Source organism: Styela clava, chromosome 6, assembly GCF_964204865.1.
Source record: "Styela clava chromosome 6, kaStyClav1.hap1.2, whole genome shotgun sequence".
Classification (NCBI taxonomy): domain Eukaryota; kingdom Metazoa; phylum Chordata; class Ascidiacea; order Stolidobranchia; family Styelidae; genus Styela; species Styela clava.
The window spans coordinates 21,797,158-21,814,924 of NC_135255.1; the positions used below are offsets into that span (position 1 = coordinate 21,797,158).

The window sequence follows — 17,767 nt, forward strand, 5'->3', positions numbered from 1 at the left end:
TCTACCCTCAGATCTCACTATTTTACATTTCAATATTAGATCCTTGGGTAAATATGTTGATGACCTAGCTGAACTAATTACTAATTTTTATTCCCTGCCACAAATTCTTGCGTTAGGCGAAATCAGGATAAAGAGGGATGCCGCTGTTAACAACGTTGACATCCCTGGTTACACCTTTATCCATGCTCCATCCCCAACTCAAGCAGGTGGTGTGGGGTTCTATATTAAAAATGACATGAATTTTCAAATAACGCAAGAATTTGACTTTGTTTTCGAAAACTGTGAGAACATGTGGATCGAGTTGAAAGGCTCTGAACAAAATCCAAAATCCCAATGCCTTGTTATCGGTGTTATCTACAAGCATCCCCAGCGTAATATTCCATCCTTCACTGGAGCGATGTATTCTGTATTCGAAAAGCTGACATTAGCCAAAAAGCAATTCATAATTTTGGGTGACTTTAATATAAACCTCCTCAACACCCTCGATACTCCAACCTCCAAATACTTGGATATGCTCATGTCCAATTTTGTATTCCCAATCATCACTAGACCAACAAGAGTTACTTCATCCTCCCACACCTTAATAGATCACATTTACACCAACACCTTAAAATCATGCTCATCATCATTTATTATAATTAGTGATCTCACCGATCATTTTCCTATTATGTGTACTTTATCAACAACTAGTGCTCAAGTCCAAACAAAAACACGCATGAAGCGTGACATGGCAAATTTTTCTGCCGACACATTCAGATTGGAAGTTGAGATGATGTGTAGAAATTATGCCAGTGGTATATTATCCAAAGAAAATTTTAATAGTTCATTTGACCTCTTTCTTAGCCATTTTAAGTGGTTGATAAATAAGCACGCACCATTACGCCCTCTGTCACGCAGAGAAAATAAATTGTATTCCAAGCCCTGGATAACCAGGGGAATTCGCAAGTCCATCAAACACAAAAACGCCATGTTCAGAATAATGTTTCTGAACGGAAACGCATCGCAGCGTCATTACTTCAAAAAATATAAGAATATTTTAACACACTTGCTAAGGAAATCGAAACAGCAGTACTACCACAATATTCTAGTCAACAACAGAGGAGACGTCAAACGCACATGGCAAACCATCAATGAGATTATAAAAATTAAGACAAGAGAGGTCCCCACCGTCTCAGAATTAAAATTGGAAAATGGTACTACTGTGACAGACCCCGTCTATGTGGCCACTGAATTCAACAAATTCTTCTCTTCTATAGGGAAAAAACTCGCAGATGAAATCCCACATAGTACCAAATCAAATGCTGAATTCCTGGGGGTCCCTTTACAGAACTCTTTTTTTCTTGAGTCAACATCACCTTTAGAAGTTCTCTGTGTAATCAGGGACCTGAAAAAGGGTAAAGCGGTTGGACCGGATGGTATTTCCTCTTATTTTTTGAAATTAGTTGCTGATATCATATCACCAGCTTTGAGTAATTTCTTCAATTCGTCATTCAATTTAGGTATATTTCCTTCTTCATTAAAACTTGCTAGAGTTATACCAATTTTTAAGTGTGGGAAAAAAAACAACCCTTCAAATTATAGACCAATCTCTATTTTATCTTCAATTAGCATCATAATGGAAAAGTTGTTGTATACCAGAATGATGAGCTATTGTACTAAATTCAGTTTGATAAACAAATGTCAATTTGGATTCCAGACCAAACACTCCACCAGTCATGCTATCCTTGATCTGACATCATTTATATATGATAAAATAGACAAAGGCGAGTATGTTTGTTGTGCCTTCCTAGATCTAAAAAAGGCTTTTGATACCGTAGACCACTCTATTCTCATTCACAAGTTAAGACATTACGGTTTTAGGGATAATGCAGGAAAACTGTTATCCGATTACCTGACAGGCCGGTATCAATTTGTTGAAATAGGTCCCCATAGATCCCCAATGTTACCCATCCACTGCGGAATTGTTCAGGGCTCAGTAGTTGGCCCATTAGCGTTCTTATGTTTCATAAACGACCTTTCCAACAGCTCGAATCTTTTGAGTAAACTATTTGCAGATGATGCATGCTTGCTCACCAGCGCGAAGGATCCGACTACACTTCAGCTAAATATGAACACTGAAATAAATAAAATTTATGAATGGATGTTATGCAACAAGCTAACAGTGAATATAGACAAGTCAAAAGTCATGGTGTTCAGTTCAAAATCTCACACTAGATACCCCAACCTCGCAATTGGAATCAATGGCAGAAATTTAGAAGTAGTCCAGTCTTATAAATATCTAGGACTCAATATCGACCACCAATTAAAGTGGAACACCCACACTGCTGATTTGCATAGAAAACTATCAAGAACGGTAGGGATCCTGGGTAAGCTTAGATATTACTTACAGGATACCACACTAAGAACCATTTACTTCGCACTTTTTCAGGCCCACATTCAGTATGCCATAGCGGCATGGGGTTCTACAGCTAAAGTAAACATGCGTAAATTGGAAGTCTTACAAAATAGGGCCATTAGAATCCTTTCTTGGGCACCTTTACGTTCCAATTTAAACAATCTATATTATAAGCATAGAGTACTAAAATTACATGACATCTACAAACTAGAAATTTCTAAGATTATGCACCAATTCCAAAACAATCAATTGCCAGCGGCTTTCGACCAGTATTTTCTCACCCTAACTTCAGTGCATAAATATAACACCCGCTCCTCAACAAAGAGTAATTTTTTTGTACCTCGCTTCTCACTAAGCAAATCCCAAAATTCTTTGAAATATCAAGGTGTTTCAATTTGGAACAGTCTACCCCAAGACCTACGTGAGTCATCTTACATGACTTTCAAATTTAATTATAAAAAATTCCTTATTTCCTCTTACCAACCCACCTGAATTTTCCAAGTCGCTGTTTCATATTTTATCCTTGCTTTGTGTCCATCAAGGTCATGTTCAACTCGATCCACAGCCTGCCTGTAATGAAGAGACCTGTTTATTTGCTGTTAAATGCTTGTTGTATTTTATATATTGCAATGTTACTGTGGAATCATCATAATTCATCCCTATTCTTGTTATACTCTATATATGTTGATGTGCGCAAACTTATAGAATTTTTGAACTGCTTTATTTATCGCCAGTTTTCTTACCTCCAATCTAACTCAGATTTCCGTGGTCATACAGTCACACACAAGTGCCTATCTTTGAGTTAACGCTTAATAAACAACTATCTCTTAATACCACAAGGGTTAACTCGTATTATTGTTATTTATTAAAATATTATTATCAATTATTGGTATTTATTAAGTGCAGCTTTATTTAACTAATTTAGCATGATACCTTACCGGTACTATAGTGGTTCTCATCATCCTATTTGTATACTTCTAGTGCATTTTGTTGTCTCATGCGCTTTTGTACTGGATCTATCCTATGATTAATAGCTTAGCATTCACAAGAAAAATGCTTACCTTTTACTGCTTTTTTGCCCATTTTTGTCACATTTTCATGTTTACATCTGCCTCCACCTTCGGTAGAGACCTACGATTTTATATTTAAAAATCACTCAAATTCTGAGTGCTACTGAATTCACTTATACTTTCCGGCGGTCTCTACCCTCCTATGTCGTACTTCGGTACGGCGTCAAAATATAACACTATTTGCGCATCGATTGGAATAACTAACTCGACTTTATTTTTCTGTTTGTTATTCAATAACCAACTGCTGTTACCATGGCTACCTCGACCAGTGGTGTCGGGAGTCGCATTCTCATATTAACTAGAGTGACACCGTGATATCGGTCACTTAAATGTGTAAAAAGGCCGTCTTCGACTTTATTATTTTATTTATTATTCACGACTTTTGCTAGTATCCTGTTTGACTTTTTTCTCACCATGATTTAATTTTTAGACTCACTCCCCCAGGGTGACGCTGCTCGATAACCTCTTCTGGTTTATCGCGCCTCCCTTCACACTGAAAGTATTGTTTTATATGTGATTCGTAGTTATTTTTGTCTATTGTGTACTTTTGGTATGTGATAAAATAAACTACTGACTGACTGACTATTGCACCAGGTAAATAACATTGCACACTAAAGATTGGGACATTGGCTTGGCGTAGGGAGCATATGAGCATGGGTACATTAAGCATTTACCCACCATCACCACATTGGGGGTAGATATTGGGTAGACTGAAAAGCATGAACTGTAGCTCCAGTTTCTTTCCATACCAAGTTGTTAGGAGAGAAACACTATATATGAAATTAAACATCATACATCAAAGAAACAAGTAAAAATCATGTTGAAAAATATAATTAATTATGGGTAAGTGTGATGATGCACAACACTCAGTAAAGTTTTTAACAAACTAAAATGTACTTTTACTGAATCATAAATATTGTTTTCAAAATCTACGATTATCAGTCAAACCAGATATTATGGGGATTTTAGAAATTCTCGTTTTCAAATTCTGTTCAAGCTTTTTAAATTAAATAAGTTTCATTAAAGCAGCTAATTTCTTCAAAAACATAATTCTATTTATCAGGCTTTAAAAAAGTTTAAATGCTTTTACATGAATATACGACAAAATGTAAATTTATCTCTCAAATACTAAAGCAAACAAAGTACAAATTACATGCATTTGAAGGTAATTGATTTGCATATTAGAGAATAATAGGCTTCAAGTATCAAAAGGAAATTATTTACACAGATACAGGAATATATATAAAATGCTACAATAGAAATGGAAAAATTAACCAAGCTCTAACTAGGATTTAGTAAAGCACAATGGCTGATATTTTTGAAAAACGAAATGTACACTCATATTACAGCTGATAATGATAACAATTAATTTCTACAGAAATAAGAATTCAAGTAAAACAATATTTCTAAAACTAACAAACTAAAATAGCAAATTAGAGACAATTAGGAAGGAATAACTAATTATTACAAAATAAGTTGAAGTATATTTCTGATAAAAAAGGTTCATTGTACATCGAATAGATTAGAAGCTGTGATTGCATAAGTAGTTAGTTCAGTATTATATATAAACATCTCTCTATATGTATGAAATTAATATTATAATTTTATCATCAATTCTATGAGACTACTTATTATTCTTCCTTCTGAACAGTAACATAACTATTTTGTGTGCAGCAAAACTCCTTAATCACTTATAATTTTATTACATTGAAGCCTACTGATATCTATAGTTTCTAACATGAGTGAACAGAGTTGATAATTAACCTGTATCACAAAGCTGACTGGTCCATATATTATTTAGCAATGACTTGCAGCATTAAGATTCTAATGAATGGAATAAAGACGATATAAAATAATTATAAAAGTGTAGTTGAAGAGAAAATTGCATATTTGATTTTCATGATTAGCACCAATGAAATAAAGGAAGAATTAAAAGAAAATATAATTATCTGTAGCCAACAGAAGTAAATATGGATTTTAAATTACCATATATAAAAAACAATGCAGATTGCTGAATTATGACAATATTTTCAAGTGATAAGAATACTGATTGTGAATCTCTTTTCATGCAAAATAAAGCCATATATACCGGTACATCTCAAATTAATATAATAACACCAATCATGGCTAGCAAGGTCGAATTTTAATGAAAATATAAACTCAATATATTGAAAAATTATCAGTGGGACATTTGAATTGCATATTTGAAAAATCATAATTATACAGGCACTACTCAAATAAAAGTTGAAAGCATATAGTAGAAAAAGGCATTGGAAAAGCTAATGGAGGCTAATATGGTGGTATCCTTTGATTAATTACAGCTTCTGCCACCAATCAAGTTCACGATACATCCAAATATAGATCAGATTTCCGTAACCAGGCTAATAGCAGAGTGCTCAACTAGCCTTCTCTGACAGGATAAATACAAAACTTGTATTTTGCAATGAAATAAGCAAACTATGCCATGCATCATACTGATTCAGGTTTTTCTCTAATATAGAAGATATTCCCCGATTGGCCGCCTAGTTGGAGTAAAACTTGTGAGAAGTATTCAAAAAACTGGCTCAAAGCATCTTTTTTTCAATAAACACAAAAATACTCTTTTCTTTTTGTAAGGTCTTGAAACAACTTTTCCCAGTATGATAATGAATAACATAATTGATAGTAATTGAGATGGAACTGATTAACAGTGAAAGAATAAAATGTATAAAAACGGGTCAAATATGCAAACAAAGTGAGTAACAATACATGAGTCTGGAAGTCAATCTACAAATATCGTATTTGCTCATTTTATAGCCCGGGCCCATATTTTTTTTCCAACCAACTCACCAACCGGGCCCTTGTTATTTTCGATCGTTACAATAATTAATATATTGTTATTTCCAGTTCTCAAGTATGATTTGAACTGGAATAACAAAAATTTTGACTTTTTCTACGCACCGCAGGTACAAATCCGCAAAAGAAGAAAAGTTTTGCGACGCCCTATCAATATTGAAACAGCGCACTTGGCCGTCACGGGTATTCAAGCACCGGCCCTTTTTTTATTTTCATGTTCTGTTCACACAAGCGACTATTCAAACGGGCCCTTAATCAAGATCGGGCGGTAAAACGAGCATATACGGTATATGCATATATGTAAGGATGAAACAGATAAAAACTATGATAATTTGAGAAAATATAAATTGTTTGTTTTGAAAATTCTGACCTATTAACGTTGATTAACAGTATAGAGTTTGATTTAAAAACGAAAATTGAGTTAAATTTGACTGATATTGCAGTTCATCAAACATTATAATAATCAGTAAGTGGCATAATGAAATGCTTGATAATAACAATATAAAAACTTTTACAAGATAGCTACAGGTAGTTCCGGTAGGTTTAGATGGATTTTCCACCCCGTTCAGACAATTTAGGGTCTGTTCCGGTAATGACAGGAACTTATTTTTTACCATTGTACCCCCAAAGTTTGCTGTTTTATTTTGAAAATTGCCTTGAGATATATAAAATGTCCTTTAAAGATATCTGAGTCAATCCGAACTTTATAATATTTATAAGTGGCTTGATGAAATGCTTGATAATGACACTACGAAATCAATGGATGAGTTTTAATATAGTATTGTCCGGATAGTGTTGAGCGTCCATTGTTGATCATCTATTGTTAGTATTCTATTCCTGCTGCATTTAATTTCGCCTCCAATGCATCACAAAGTTTACGCTCATGGTCATCATCAGGATATCCATTGCTGTAAAAGATTAGATTGCATGAGAGATAATGGTAGTTGCATATGAGTCTGATTTCAATTAACTGTAAAAAATAAGATGTTCAATAAAAGAACACTGAAAGTAACAAATATTTGACTGCTTAGGACTAACAAACGCTTAACTTAACGATGCCTGTGTGAGTGAGATTTGAATGTAAGGAATGTAAAATATATATTCATGATGCACGATGGCACAATGGTTGAAGCGTTAAACTTAATTGGGTTGGCATCGCAAACTGCACATCTTTGGTTCAAATCCAGTGGCCATCACCCTACCCAAAATATTGAGTAGGCAATGCCGAGCCAAAAAAGAAACTAGTTCTGCGAAATATTATTAGCTCCTTAAATATTGCTACATATCAGCAGTATCAGTAGCTTAAACAACTTATCCAAAATATGTGGATAAGCGTCGTATGATATAAAAACTCAAAGATCTCGTTTATAAAAAAATTTTAAGAATAAGCAGTGTAAGTTTAACTATAATTTATATGTTGGAAGCCCAATAAAACATTGACAACAGAGAAGCAGAAAATTTAGTCGTTACTGGAATACGGATCAAATAGTTACAAAATTGGGCAACCATAATTCCAATGACAGATGTGACAACAGAGAAACCTAGTAAACAACAGCTGGTCATTGAACCTGGTTACAGTCGCGTTGCAAACAATTCAATCCTAAATACCATAATGGTTGATTCTGATTGTCACTAAGAACTTATCCTCAGTCACATACACCCTAACATTTTGCAACAGCGTGGTCAATATTTATCAGGAATAGAAAGAACGCTTCCTGGCCATCCCTCACCTATCAACTGAAATTTGATGGATGCGATGGTTTCTTATATATAGCCTTGTTCAAAGTGAACGGTGTATAAAAGATGTGTATAAACAAATTTAAATGTTGCTTGAAATCAAGAGAGGAAAGTTGAGAACGTTGTACTTGATTTTACCTCAGACAAGATATCTGTGCTTGAGTGGTTACAAATGTCACAAGCTGGATGGATGGTCATGGGATCAAAACTGCCACCCAAACATGTCTTTCTTTGATTTATAAATAAGAGTGAAAAACAGTGTTTGACAAAAAACATGACTTTGTGTGCAAGTTCATTTTTCTAACTTTGCATAGAAGGTCAGCTTGGAAAATAAATATTGATTTGGTTTATTTTAAGGTACTCCCGTAGTATGTGAACCAAGATGGCGGACATCGGAACACAGTATGTGTATCAGGTTTGGGTTGGGCCATAATTTCAGGTACAAATACTACAGGAGTCACTTGGCTGGTCCCCGAATTCGTAATCGAACTAAAACAAGGATAATTGAAATAAAATTATGGCCTAACCCTAACCTGATACACAGTATGTTCAGGTGTCCGCTATCTTGTTGCACATACTACGGAGCAGCGCCAATTTTAATTTTTGCAATTCACATTTTAAACTAAATTTTTAATACACCTGTACTCGATATAACTTAGTTGAGGCCCCAGTCAATCCTTATAACAATTGTGAATATTTTAGAATATTTGATCAGAAAACTTACTTATCTGGACCTCCACGTTTGTTAGTCTTATGAGGAATTTCATCATTCCATATTATCTCTCCTCTGCTGCTTCCAATTATCTGAATCTTGAAGAGCAATCCTGCATTGAATGCTTTTGTGAGAAAATAATTAAGGGAGAACTCCGAAGGCAAATATTCAGTGAACTTCTTTGCCTCATATGAAACACCCTGCAAAAATAAACGCAATAAGTTATTCAACTTCTATCTCTGATAATTTATTAAAACTGATATAAACACCAGGTGCTCCAGAAGTATCGCACCAAGATGTCACACAACCTGAATCCTAACCGATACACACATACTATGTTCAGGTTGTGCGCCATCTTGATGGTCCAAAAGCCTTATTAAACTAAAATTTCTGCAACTCAGAATCGATTCCTCAGAAGCATACAGTTGCAAAAGCATTTTTTTGGTGATTTTAGTTGGGATGTTTTCAAATACTCGCTCTGAACAAGGCACAAAACAAGCAGGCACTGATACGTTAATTGAACGATTGGAATCTTTCTCACTAAACATTGACTATCAAAACATTTGATTTCTAGGTCAGGAGGAGGGCACACATTTGAACCAAAGATGTTTTACATGTGCAAACAAGTAAAATATCCTCAGGAAACATATAATCAGTGGCACCTTGTTTAGAGTTGCCTTCACATAACATTTATCAAAAAAAAGTTTTAATTTTTCAAAAAAGAAATCAAACATAATATATCTATGATTGAGAGCAGAGTTAAAATATGATGACACTAACATATTATTGATACACAAAAAATCCACTGATATGTAAGAGGTTAAAAAACCAAAAAACCAACATTTTTTCAGGCAGAGCATTGCTTACCAATTTATATACATCGTTGGTGAGATCGTCGATTTGGGATTTGAAGATTAATGTGAAGAAAAGTAGCCAAACTTAGTTGGCATCACAGATTAAAAATCCTGGATTCAAGCACATTACTCAGTGTATAATGAAATAGGTAGGAGTGTAAGATAAATTAGGTTGGCAATGCAACTAGACATATTTCAGTATTACAATAAATATTAGTGCCTTGCGTATCATTGGCTGGTGCTCATACATAGCCTTGTTTGAAATAGAAGACATGACAAACGTTTCATAGAAAAAATTCACATGGTAAGTTTGTCATTATAGGCGTTTGAAATCTTATAGCCGGACAAAATTCTCAGACTTAGGATAAATTATGATGATTACTGCCAAAATAAAATACCTAATTTACTATTTCATATAAATTCTCAAATAATATTTTTTTCCAATATTAAATATATTTTAAATTGGGCCATGTCCAACAAGAGTCTGTGAAAATCACTGTACAATTACATATGTGGAAATTTAATTCAGTAATGCAGAATAACTGATATAAACACAGCTTGGATTGATTTTTGCAATTTGCAATGTCAGATTTTAAAGAAAGTCATACGATTTCTGCAATAATGAAATGCTTTAAAAGACAAATTTTGAAATGAAAACCACAAATCAAGAATTTGCTCTATGTAATATAAACAATTGTGAATATTCATTTATTTTGGACATCAGCACTGGTAGGGGTAAATTCTGCAAGGGGCCATTAAACCAATAAAAAAAAAGCTTTCTAGAAACATCGGAAACAATTTCTAGAACATCTAAGCACTGAGGTGTTGTGATGGCCTTGTGGTTATAGCATTGGACTTAGCTTTGTTGGATCATAATTTGAAAGTCTTAAGTTCCATGCCCACTTCCTTATCCAAGATGTAATAGCTTGAGTAGGCAATTCCGAAACGAAAAAATCACATTCCATCCAAAAATGATAGCCCATTATGCATTAGCCCTGTTTGAAGTGAACAATATAATAAACGAGAATATCGGTTGGAAACCGAAGACTTATCGATCGATAGTTAGGGGATCCCCCAAAACAGAAACTGCAGTTTCGATTCATCCGCTCTTGTAACTTGCGCACTGCGCATCGCACACACACACTCGGCGGGTTTCAAAATTCTCTCGCTTTACAAAAATCTAGATCACTATATCAATAATTGATTGATAACTCGCTAATTATACGACATAATTCGCCCAAAATCAATAGGATTCTGGTCCGAGATAAGATGAATGCACATGCAAAATCTGGAGCAGATTCAATCCCGCTTTCGTGAGATATCGCGTGCATCTAACAGACACACACACACACAGACATACACACAAATACCTTACCTTATCAATATACTTACCGATCTTAAGATCGATAAGTAAAAAAAAGTGTAATTAGAATTCAGTTGCTATTTGGGGGCAGAATAATTGCATTTGGAAGATTTAATGTTAAACATAGAATCAACGTAAATTAATACAACAAGAATCCTAGTTCCAGTAAATAATTTATTACTCAACCAATTGAATTCATTACATGACTCACATTCAGACTTCCAGCAGGGAATGAGTAGGTGATGACATAAGTGCCCCATGGTATATATCCTGGCAGTGATTCATGGAAACTTTCCAAAGACATTTCTCCACCAGGTGGTTGTTGGTTGATCATTCTTAGACCAGATGAAGTAGCCTGACTTGAAGACTGAGATTCTGGAAATTGAAAAATTATTTTAGTGAAAAGGGTTAGGCAGGATTCAAGTTATACATATTGTGATATTACATAATACATTAACGAACAACTTTTTTGTAATTTTTAAATCCACGAAATCCCTAAGCCCCCATGCCCAATACTTAGCTCAAGTTGGATACTCTATTTTTACTAATGCTTTTGGATTCGAGCAGTATTGAATTTTTCTATATGACACTCAAATACATTTTCGCTCTTACCTCTGTTATAGACACTCCCTGGGAAAGCCGGGAGTCGAGTGAAAATTCAGCAAATAAATCTTGGTCTCTTGGCACCAAAAAGTGGGAGCCACTGATATGCAAGGATCTACTATTATTTGGGAGAAAAGGCATTGCCTACCCCAATCTGTTACACGCTGGTGAGGTGTCGGGTGTAGGATTCTTTTTCAACCTCGTTACTTTCAAATCATAAATACCGGAACTCGAGCCGAGTGAAAGTCACCCATTTATTTTTTTTTTTTTTATGTTTTCGATGAATTCTCACAAAGTTCAGAATTATAAAACAATAAGCCAGATATAAACAATCAATAGTGATTTAACCTGTTCTGTGCGAATCGGTGAATTAGCGCAATTTCAGACGCTGTGTGTAAACCATGAGGTCTGGAATGTTTGTTATGGTCTTGTTTGGAAGAATAGCTCATTTCCTACCCAGCAATATAAGAATGAACGTTATATGACATTTGGAAGTAATAAAATATATCGCTTACATTTCACGAGTGTACTTCCCGCTGCGATAGAAAAACGTCGCACAGCAAGAAAATAAATTAATAAACCTTGGCGTTGCGCGCTAACCAATAACAAAAGCTAGTATGATAAGGTCTTATTTTGAAGGTCCTTTTATATGCTACATAACATAGGAGAGTGGACATCTCACAACGTCAGGAAGATAAAAAAATATCGAGTCGTTTGATCGCAGCTGCCTCACCGAAAAAAAGTTAGTTCACATAGGCGTTTTATCTCGCAAATTCTCCTTGTCTCACGATTATAAGCTTTTATGATTCATAATAAATGTTTTATTATGACTCACAAAAGCTTTCAACGCGATAAAGCACAAACAAACAACCGATCGATCTATCAAGCTTAGCCTGGCCTGATTCGATGTGGTGACTTCTCAAACGGAAAATTTCATGTGCGCTCGCTAATTATAAGCGTTTAGTATCATATGAAAGAGAAAACCAATGTGCAGTCAACTGTATAGTCACATTTGCGCTTTTCAATAGCTATACACGTCCAACAGATGATAGAATGAGAGAGTGTAAATATTTTTGTTATTTTTTGACGTTACGAGAGACCTCTTGAAAGAGGTGTTTCAGTTTACGGTCCTCCAGTGACATCTAGCGTATAGTACTCTAAAAGACCTTTCCAATGGTATATAATTATTGTATATTGGGTAAATTTTGGGGGTCGTTTGACATGAATAAAAATTGGTATACAAAATTGGACTCGATAAAGAATGTCGAACAGGTTAATGCTCAGTGCTCACTTTAGTGATCTACGTCAGTGGTTCCCAACTGTGAGACGCGACCCCATTTTACGGGGTCGCCAGATTTCTTCCAAACATGCGTACACAAGTGACTAGGATTTGAAAGTTGGAAAATCAAATTTGTACTGGTCGGCAGATACCGTAAAAGTGCCTAACTTCGGATTTTCAGCAATAACTCGCCCAAATTGCTCTGTGAAACTTTCATGCTGTACCTTTCCAGCTTGTCGGCAGGGACCGGTATTAGTAAATGTAATCGAGTGACAATGGTACAGCACCAATAATATTTTCCTTTTTTTATTGCTTTTTTTATCATGTTACATTCCAATGAGTGGTTGACCCGATGTTACGCGAATCGATTTTTGCCAGGCTGCGAGAAATTATTTTGGTTTGTGATTTAGTACCAGTGTAGCCGCTTGGTTACCGAAAATACAAAGCAAATTGTTTTATCCGTCGATTGGACCTTAATCAGGTGTTTGACAAGTATGGTATTGATTGACAGGCGGGGTCTTGACCGAGTAATTATTAACCTTAGGTTTCGATCCGTTGCGAAAATTTGTTAGTTCGCGCACATGTCTAAAATCTACAAGTAGACTACGTGTTTTGTCCACACGGCCTCCACATAACAGTGAACATTTTCGTATTGCAATATTACGTATTTAAACGTTTCATACAGTATTTTGAATTGCTCAGAGCAGTCGAACACAAAACCACAAGTCCTAGCATAATAAAGGCACTTAAAATATGTGATTCCATACATCAGGGGTCGGCAACCTACGGTCCTACGAATCTGGCACGCTGAGCACTATAATCCAGCCCGCCACGCTTCACTAAATTATAGTAACAAACCATCCGTTTTGACGAATATACATTTTTTAGACTAAATTTTATTATAACCTAACAATTATATAATTCACAATTACTTGTTTAATGAGCAAATGGCAACAAAAATAAAAAAACGATTTTCACCCTGTTTTTTTCACAAGCACCAATACTTAAGTAAGGACGAACGTCTGAGTTTGGTTTTATATTGCTGGGAGACATATGCTTTCATATCGGCGACATATGTTAAAGACGGCTATCAAGGCTTGAATTCCAGTTTTTATTCCGATTTTTATCTTTTGCCCCGGCTCTGATCTTTCTTGTCATCGTTTGCAAATTAATAAATGTCCTAATTTCAAGTAAACATTGTTATTATTTCTGACACTGGAATGTGGATATTTATGAAGACGATGGTTGAACTTCTTTTGATTTTACTATTCTATTGTGCCTGTTTATTTTCGTATTAAATAATAAATAAAAACCCTGCAAAGTCTTTGCGTGAATCCTGAATGTTATTTCGAATTCAAATGATGATTTAATAACTCAATGGCAATAATGGCAATTCTACTGATCAAATAATGATTCCTTGGAAAAATTTCGCACAATAATTTGTTACCTTGTTTGACATTTTAATTTTACGAAACGGCATTGGTGCGCTTTATGCAAAACTGAGAATTAAAACAATACCCAAATACGACTCCTCAAGTTTGTCGTTTCTGTTTCTCAGCAAGAGCCGTGAGGTAATTTTCGCCAAATTCAAGGGATCGGTTTAGTGACGCGCAAGTCCCGTGCCCAAGCAAATCAGCCTAGGTAGTAGGTCCTCAATATATGAGTAGTGAAATGGCATTCTAATACGCAAGAGAATGAGGCCCGAAAGGTTATTGTTATGTAACGATACACGGCATGGTGTTTTTTTGCTAGCGATCCAAGTTCGCACCCCCAAAATTATGGAAAGTGTCCGCCCCTGGATCTGAGAGATTGTTATACCGTGGTTTTCATACGATTCCATGTGTTATCAAATCTTCTGAGGTTTCTCCGTTTTCCGGCGCATTGCCGGACACGTTCATATATTTTTTGGACCAATATACACCGTCAACGTCTACTTACAGTCGATATACAGGTACAGGTACGTTTCCAGTTGTGGGGTCGCGAGTATCTGTAGGCTTTGATTTTATGAAAATTGGGGTCGCGAAAATAAAAGTTTGGAAACTACTGATCTACGTTATGAAACACAAATGCAAGAGATTGTACCTGATGTGTCACTTCTGTATCTACCCACTGCTCCAATATGTAGTTCTTGGACATTCTTAGACCTGTGGCTACTTGATGCAGTATTGCCAAAGAAAGTTTCTGTATATTCACCTCTAGTACTTGTAGCTCCAACTGTTAATTGCTGGGCTTGGTACGTTTCTGTTTCGACTCTAGTGTTTGAAGGTGCCGCTTGCTGAGGGGAAAGATCCATTGAAGACGACTTCTTCCTTGCTCGAGAAAATAATTCATCCATAAGAATATCGTAACATTTACGAGAATCTCTGACCAAAGTCTCAGAGCGAATCGTTTGTTCCAAGAATTGAAGAGGAAATTTTTGGAGATCTAGGAGGCCGAACAAATCTTGAAAATTTTTTTTCCTCTTTTGAATATCGTGCTTTATCCATCTAAGAGCTCCGTGCCATTTAACAGTCTCGGAAGAATATTTTGTGCTTGGGGATTTGTAAATCACAATGATGTCATCCTTGCTGATATCACAGAACTCTTTTTTCTCAATGATTCGTTCAAAATGTGCTTCCAGGAATCGATTCATCACATTTTTCACAGCATCTAGGTTGGTAGCTTGATTAGTTTCAGCCAGATTTTTCAGGATGAAGCAGTTGTCAATCTCAAGATTTGTCTCGAGATTCTTGACATCAGAGAATAATGCAGTGATGACTGAATTCTTTGCAATGATATTACTTTTCACCAGTGGTTCTTCCAACACAGTCTCCAGAAGAAATTTGAAAGGATAAGTCTGGATATTGATGACTGTAACAAGATCGGCAAAACATCTCTCTGCATCTTCATCTTTTGCTCTTGCCCATGTTATCATTGCTTGCCATGATGTTTGGTAATTCATACTTGGAGTTTTTATGTAACGCAGGAGATCTGGCTTGATAATGAACGAAAACATCTCGGAGGAAATTACTGATTGGAAATTAGTGATCAGAACATTTTCTGCTTGTTCTTTTATATCAAGGCGATCGTATGCTTGAGCCAAATTGATGACGGAAAGACAATTGGTATGAGAAAGATTGGTTTTCAAGTAATGGAAGCAAAAGTTAGTCAAGCCAACCATTTGTAACAGGTTGGATGCTTGCAGGATTTGTTGAACGTATTCCATTTTCAAATTTCCTACTCCTTTATACATGAATTCTATACATTGGGAAATCCCATTCTGATCGACATCCTTCATATTGATAAAACCATCACGAGATTCCTTCATTTTGCTTGAAAACATCGCTTTAAAGTATCCTGACGACGCTGCCAAGACACAGCGATGAGCACGGAACGATTTGTCACCGACTTTGACATCGAAATCGCAGAGAATGTTTTGTTCTCTCAAGCTATCGAGTGAGGTCATAAGAAAACCAGCTTGGGTTGAATTTGTTTTTTTAATGTAATTTTTATTCATGATCAGTCAGCTCAACCTTACTCAGATCAGTAATTAAGTATAACAATTCTAACGCCTGCATAAAAATAATACCATTTTGTTAATCTCTGTGGTTCATCTTCCAAGCCAAAACAACATTTTTTTTTTAACATAATAGATGAATTTGCTCTCGTCAACATATACTTTAAAAGTGCAGGTCTGAATGCAGGTCATAGTATAAGATAATGATGGATTGTAATAGTCTTCCCATGTTATATTATGTACCATAAAAAGTAGAAATAGTCACTACCTCAGAGACTGATAAACCATACAATTATCTGATTATTGCGACTGGAGAAAATGGAATGGCATTTCTTCAAAATCTTTACAGCTTTATAGATAGAAAACACAGATATAGACTATTTTGCAATAAGTAAGGATTTGTATAAACTACTTTATCTTGAAAACGGAATAATGTATTTCACCGAGAAAAAGTTTTTTTTTATCTGTGCTAATAGTAAGTTTATTGAATATCAACAAAATTTGGCCCTACTATTATTTGTCACATTATAATCATAAGTTTATTTCGACTCCATAATCTGATAATCAGCATAACAGGCAATACAGCAATAAAATGATTTACAAACTGAAAATAAAAAAACTGATTATGAAAACAGGACTCAAATCTGATACTATAAATAGATACCGTACGGAAACTAGACTACAGTTTATTCAGTTATTACATTTCTCCTTTTACAGTTTTATCACTGTACCTATCACAGTCTGACAGCGCCACAGTACTGCAGTAGGTACCGTACCGGTACCGCATACGGCCATACGGGTGTCGCCAGATGAGAAATGATTCAATTGCATAAACTATTAGAGGATATTTCCCCTAAACCGCCATCGCCCAACATACTGATTGATTCACAATATAGCTGCATTCATCACTACTTATAGACTACTTATACTACCGGTATGTTTTAAATGCAGAATAGTGAAGTAATGCAAAAATCTTAACATTCGCAACAGTCTGATTCTGACCTTTCACCTCCACTCTCCGTGTAGGTTGCCAAGCCGAGTAGATTTGAATTGAAAAAAAAAAAACGCTGAGTGCAAATGACTCAACCAAGAGGCCTGTTTCAAAAAAAATAATTAAGAAATATGAGTTAAAAAAATTATGATAATTTATATGCAATATGACGTAACGTAACAATTCTTTGGCAACTTTGCTCATACTAAAACCTTGCATATTTATGACGTCACAGGTCAAAAAATTGTTATAAACATTGATCTTTATCATGTAATAATTTCATCTTAAAATATTTGTTCATCTTTGCGAGCATTCTTATCGTTAAATCAGGCATAAGGTCCGTTTCTAAGCAAAGATCCAGCACTTTCTGTTTGAGAGACAGTTTAGTATAAAGAATTGGATATATATGTAGTGTGGTGCACTCTCTGTGGA

At 35.3% G+C, this 17,767-nt stretch overlaps 1 protein-coding gene across 2 annotated transcripts; it reads right to left on the reverse strand.

Annotated features, from left to right (window-relative positions):
* Positions 1–613: 613 nt before the first annotated feature.
* LOC120333266 (uncharacterized) lies at positions 614–16,403 on the reverse strand. 2 transcript variants are annotated; one of them, XM_078113429.1, is made up of 6 exons: positions 15,042–16,403; positions 11,178–11,341; positions 8,762–8,949; positions 2,884–7,208; positions 1,892–2,114; positions 614–1,384 (listed from the first exon to the last, which is right to left on the reverse strand). In XM_078113429.1, exons 1-4 carry the CDS (start codon positions 16,342–16,344, stop codon positions 7,124–7,126), a joined length of 1,740 nt encoding a protein of 579 aa, XP_077969555.1. In that variant the 5' UTR covers positions 16,345–16,403; the 3' UTR covers positions 614–1,384; positions 1,892–2,114; positions 2,884–7,123. The 2 variants fall into 2 exon arrangements, with proteins under 2 accessions (XP_077969555.1, XP_077969554.1); XM_078113428.1 differs by having other exon boundaries at positions 14,931–16,403.
* Positions 16,404–17,767: the final 1,364 nt, after the last annotated feature.